The sequence below is a fragment of the Echinops telfairi genome, unplaced genomic scaffold, assembly GCF_000313985.2.
Source record: "Echinops telfairi isolate 266 unplaced genomic scaffold, ASM31398v2 ScPeMD7_7427;HRSCAF=8465, whole genome shotgun sequence".
Classification (NCBI taxonomy): Eukaryota; Metazoa; Chordata; class Mammalia; order Afrosoricida; family Tenrecidae; genus Echinops; species Echinops telfairi.
In genome coordinates, this window is record NW_022111327.1 from 4,711,535 (window position 1) to 4,717,661 (window position 6,127).

The window sequence follows — 6,127 nt, forward strand, 5'->3', positions numbered from 1 at the left end:
TTCGTCCTGTTGAGTTTTAAGAGGTTTTATTATGCGAGTCACATTCTTTTGAGAATTTGATTAAAGCTACTAAATCCTTGTCCCAGAAAAAGGCACAGACAAGTCCCTGAACAGAACTTTAGATGATCTATGAAACCGTGAAAGGGGATCTAGCTATATCCTCGAAGGGGGCACGGCACTTCATGCTATTCAGGTTTGGAAACAAGAAGCTGCAGACCGCCATGTAAGTCACCGTCGTTGGCAAACTGGGAAAACAAAACAGGTTACATGGACAGCTCAACTCTGTCACAGCTATGTAGTATAAAATGTAGATTGACCCAGAATGTCATAGACTCTTATGGAAATTGTGGGTAATCTGCAAAAGATGCTAAAGACCATTGCCATGTACCTATTTCTTCCATCTTGTGGGCACAGCTCAGATTTACAATGGTCACCTGTCTTCAGAGTGCATGTTGGAAAGAACTGTAAAACTTGCTACCTTTGAATTAGCTTCATCCCCACCTCAAAATTTGGTCCACAACAATATGAATTAGCTTCATCCCCATCAGGTTTCTCCAGAGAACAGGTAACAATTTGATCAGTATCCAAAGTCATAGTATCCTTAGTCTGTGTAAAACAGTGATTTAAAATGTCAATAGCTGTGCAGCGTCCCCGAGGCTCGGTTCCACATTTGTCCTGTTTACTCATGAACTAGGATGAGCTTTCCTTTTCGCCCACACATCCCATTTGCTCGGACAATATTTATGAAGAGGAAATGTCTTATTTATGAAATGTTTTCATTCCTGCTGGCCCTTATTAGGCACAATTTTGTGGATCAGGCTAAACAATGAGAGGCAAATGACTTTCCCCGGCCTTGATCCTGTACCCAGAATTATTAAAGAAACCAAGTTGAATTCCATCAAGTTACTTGCCCTGATGATTTGTACAGATCAGCACTCCTAATTTCTTTGTAAAAAGGGTTTGTGTCTCAGCCACCCCCAGTTTATGTTTACAAAACTCACTTTAGGTCTGGAGTCCAAATTAGTGCACACGCTTGTAGGCTCCCTTGGATCACTTATTCCAAGCAATTATTTGCAGCATGAAACGAAATGTTAAAAACATAGTCATTTGAAGTCACTTGGAGCTCATTCAATCTGAGGCCAAGTAATCATTAAGATACTTCCTACTTCCCGAAATGGATCTCAAATTTACATTTATTAATTTCCTTTGCTCCAGACCTAGTTAGCACCTCACAAGATGACGATGCTTATTTAGCTGCAGCTCATGCTTCACCTATTTTGATTCTAAAGCTACCCTAAACCGAAATGTCTTTCCAAAGTGTATGAAGGCTTAAGTGGGTGTCTTCATTTGAAAAAAGAAATTGGTTTGCGGGGCTTCACAATATTCCAGGAAAAACCCCACTATCTGTAATTCCATGATCCCACGGGCTTTTTAAGGCCCCTTCGTATTTTCTCAACATTTCCCTCCCTGCCCAAAATACAAATCAAAATATTTTTTTCTGTTACATACCAACTGAAGAAGATTGATAATCTTTTCAATCAAGGATGGCTTGTTATAGGTCTACTTTAAAATGTCCTTTTTTATTTTGGAGGAAAATAGCTCATTAAAAAAGATAACATGGGCATGCAGGCTATTCATTTTTCATGGTTTTATTGTATTTTAGTGTTCATGAATACAAAACTTGGATGACATGCCCTCCACCTCAAAATTTGGTCCACAAAAACATTATCAATAGATCCAAAGCAAACAACTATACTGATGTGAACGAGAGGGGTCGGCGGGGAGACCCAAAGACCATCTGTAGATAATTGGGCATCTAGTCACAGAAGGGTCACAAGAAAGGGGCCAGTCAGCCAGGGTGCAGTATAGCTGGCACAGATAAGCGCTCTCAACACAGGGATTCCAGGACAGAGAAACCCCTCAGGAACAGGTGTGGGAGTAGCGATTCTATGAGGGTAGGGGAAGGGGGCGGGAAATCAGGGGGAAACGATCACAAGGTTAGATATATAATATACCCCCTACCAGGGGGATGAACAATAGAAATGTGGGTGAAGGGAGAAAAGAGATGATGTAAGATATGAAATAATCATAATATATAACTGATCAAGGATTCGCGAGGGTGGGAGGGGACAAAAGAGGATCTGATACCAAGGGCTCAAGTAGGAAGAAAATGTTTTGGAAATGATGATGGCAACATATGTACAAGTGTGCTTAGTACAACTGAATTATGGATTGTTAGCAGACGTCTAAGAGCCCCCCAATAAAATGATTAATAAAAAAATATATAGATAGATAGATATCAATATTCCTCCTACCACAAAAATAAATTAAACTTTACTGTTGGAAAAAAAACAACAGTTTGGCACAGGCCTTGGTGAGCTTGTAAAACAAGTTAGGATGTGCTTCAATTTGTATAGGAACATTCTAGCATCCACCTCAAAACATTTGGCAGAATAATCATTGGCCCCCTGCCAATACTGGTGGTGATGTGCCTCGGGTGGAAGACAGAGGGTACATGGGTGGGTGATGAAACCCACAACAGCTCAAGATGGACCGAAGCTCAATATACGGTCATATGCAACATTAGAATAATTCCAACAGTTATTCAATGCCTGGAAAGCAGGTTGTAAGTTCTTAACAACAGGAACAAGATTCAATATTTCTAAGACTCTGAAGGCAAGGAAACATCACTCATTAGTTTCCAGAACACTGGAGGGCAAAAAATCACAAAACGCACAAAAATAACTTCAAGCTGCTTAAAAAAGGTGTTGACGGAATCAGGTTATAAGGCTTCAAAAGAGCCAAAACCCATTTGTAGATAAATGGACATCCTCTCACAGAAGGGTCACGAGGAAAAGGATGAATCAGCCAGAGTGCAATATGGCACTGACAAAATACAAAATACTCCTCTGGTTCTTTGAGGGTTCCTCAACCCCCAATAGCATGACTCGAGCTCCGCCGTACAAATCCAGCTAGACTGGAGCATGTACACTGGTACAGACAAGAGCTCTCGACACATGGAATCCAGGACACATAAATCCCTCAGCAACAGAACTGGGAGTAATGATACCAAGAAGGTAGGGGGAGAAAAGGAGGAATGATTGCAATGATTGACAAAGAACCCCCCCCCCCCAAGGGGAAAAACAGAAACGTGGGTGGAGGAATATAGTGGTAAGTTAAGATATGAAAACAATAATCATTTATAATTTATCAAGGGTTCATAAGGATAGGAGGGAAAAAGAGGAGCTAATACCAATGGCTCAAACAGAAAATGATAATAGTAACATTTGTACAATTGGTGTATAGACTGTTATAAGAGCTGTTCAAGAGCCCCCAATAAAATGACTAGAAAAAAATCCAGGCTGCTTAACCTTCCACCATTCTCTTGAGTATCAAGCCCAAGCCGCCTTTGGCCACTTGCAGGGGTGTCTTTTCTTCTTTATTCTCAATGTAAATACTTGCTCCATGGGACACCAGCAGCTTCGCTTCTTCAACTCTCTCCTCATCACAGGCTAAGTGTCTGAAATCGGGACCATAAAGATCATTAATCATGGTTAGGATTGCCTGCAAGATAATCTAAAGTGCACACTACTAGGCAGTGGTATAACTGTAAAGTTATTTTATCAGAAAAGGAAAAATCAATTTACGTGAGGAACATTGTTTAGAGAGTTTAAAAATCAGCTCAAACGCCTTATAGTGCTGGGCTGACTAGAAGAGAAAGGATCTCTCTGAATGCCAGCCAGCCCAAGAAAGAACAACTTTCTTATCTGATGGAATTAAAAGTCGTTTCCCCAAATTCTGACTCCAGGTTAGAATTTAGATAAGCCTCAATTCATACTGTCAATAACAATACTTCACACAGTTGTGGTTTCAATTTTGGAAAAGAAATGGAAGCGTTTGAATCTCCTTTGGCCCTTAGGGCTAAAGGGCTACTCTAAGTTAGCAAGGCATTATCTTCACCATTTTATAGTTCAAATGGTGGCCGGTTACATTTTTTTTTGGCCTATGGTAACCCAGCTGAGCAGTAAGTGAACAGGGAAAGAAATGAACCTATGTTATGGTTAGGCACTTACAGCTTGCCAAGCCGGGGTTTAGGATCTTTACATGTTATTTCAATCTCTCCACAACGTAGTGTGGAAGGAATCATTAACCTCATATTCAAATCCACTACCATCGAGTTGATACTCTTAGTGACTCTACTCTACAGGACAGAGTACAGCTACCCCTTTGGGTTCGAACCACTGGCCTTGTGGTTAGCAGTAACCCAACCCACTAAGCAACTCAGCAAGGTTTTATAACTTCCCTAAACGCACCTTCCATATATACTTATATATAAGCTGAGTTTTTCAGCACATTTTTAATGCAGTTTTTTGGTAAAATTAGGTGCCTCAGCTGATATTCGCGTATATATGGTAATTGGTAGGCCATAGAACTTGGATTGGACAAACAGAAGCTAAAAACACCAACAACAACTCTAAAAAAAAATTAAAAGCAGTTGCTATCTGGTTGCTTCTGACTCATGATGACCCCATGTGACATTTAGGGTTGCCATGAACAGCATCTCCAAAACCAAAAACCAAACTCACTGCCATTGAGTCGATCTTGACTCAAAGCCACACTTAGAGCATAGGGTAGAACTGCTTCCCTTGGGTTTCTGAAACTATAAATCTTGACAGGAGTAGAAAGCCTCCCCTTTCTCCTACAAAGTGGCTGGTGGTTTCAAACTGCTGACCTTGTGGTTAGTACTCCAATGCATAAGCCACTATGCCACCATGCCTCTTTGTTGAACAGCATCTAGCTATTCCTAAATCCTATGTTTTTCCGAAAAGCCTATATTGTCTGATTCCTTAATTCCTCTAGGCTAGTCTGCCTTTCTAGGTATGGAGAAAGGAGCTGGAATGTGCAGGTGTTTCTTTGTGTGTGTGTGTGTGTGTGTGTGTGTGCGCAAGTCTTTCTAAAGAGGGTTGTTAAGGACTATAATTCACTTTTTTACAACTATGAGCTAAGAAAAAACAACTAAAGAAATTGAGTGAAGGTCAAGTTGGAAAAAGGTTGAACCTCACTATTGGCTAAACTGAAGATTCATTGGCTTTCTTAATCAAAACATTATCACTGTTCAGCAAGCAATCAAGTATTATGGGGACAAAAATATCAAAAACGATGTTGAGTTTGGGTGGTACACATAAATCCACTTCAGATGGATTTAAGAGTTCAATGCAAAACAGTAACAGCCACTCTTCAAGAAAATCAATGAAGCATTCAAAAACAAAACAAAGCTACAATAAAATACGAGTGACTAAGTAATTTCTAGGTGGGTTAGGGCTTCCTAGGCACAAGGGGAGACTAATAGGGTTGACTGCCTAAACAAGGTGGTGCTTCTATTCTTTGAAAAACTCATCAACAAAATGGAAAGGCCGACAAAGTGGAAAAACATTTCCAATGAGATACATATTTTATTCTGCTCTGTAAACCATCACCTAATACATAATAGAAAGTAACAAACATGCAAAAAAGAAAGAAAAAGATGAGTCTTTTAAGTACGTCAGGTAAAGAGCACTTAAAAACGTTTGGTAGAAACAATGCCATTCCCTAAAAGGAAACAGAGAAAGGGACACAAAAAGTCACCATTCAGAGAAGAAATGTAACTAGCCAGATACTTTAAAGACATTCAGCTTCCCTGAAAATTGTTTTTAAAATGTAAATTATGATGAAGGGATACCATTTTTCAAATCACAGAAGGGTGATTTCCGTGTTGGTGAGGGCTCTAGGGCAAACTCGGATGGCTACAACTCCTCTGGAAGCAGTTGTAATGTTCGTCAAGCATTTACAAAGGCATCCATTTCATGAGCCAGCAATGCTACTTCGAGTAATATGACCAGGTGTTTTGTTCTTTTTTTGGGGGGGAAATCTGCAAAGTTGGTCAATTGCAGCACTATTTATAAAAGTGAAAAACTCAAAACAGTTCAAATAAGCAGTTAATCGAGCGATAACTAAGTCAAGGTATAATTTTATATCTCCATTGAAATAAAAAATCTAATGGCGTTATAAAATGCTCATAATATACCATTGGGGGAAAATATTAAGATTTGAAACTGAATACACAGTATGATCAAAATTCTGTTTAAAA

At 39.6% G+C, this 6,127-nt stretch overlaps 1 protein-coding gene across 2 annotated transcripts in view; it reads right to left on the minus strand.

Moving 5' to 3' along the window:
• Positions 1-3,210: 3,210 nt before the first annotated feature.
• Positions 3,211-6,127, minus strand: part of PSMD10 (proteasome 26S subunit, non-ATPase 10) — an 11,102-nt gene continuing 8,185 nt past the window's right edge. Inside the window, exon 5 of one of the 2 annotated variants that reach the window (XM_004710036.3) lies at positions 3,211-3,520. In XM_004710036.3, coding sequence (XP_004710093.1) covers positions 3,367-3,520 — 154 coding nt within the window. In that variant the 3' untranslated portion in view covers positions 3,211-3,366. The remainder of the gene's footprint in view (positions 3,521-6,127) is intronic. The other variant, XM_004710037.2, reaches the window with a different exon arrangement.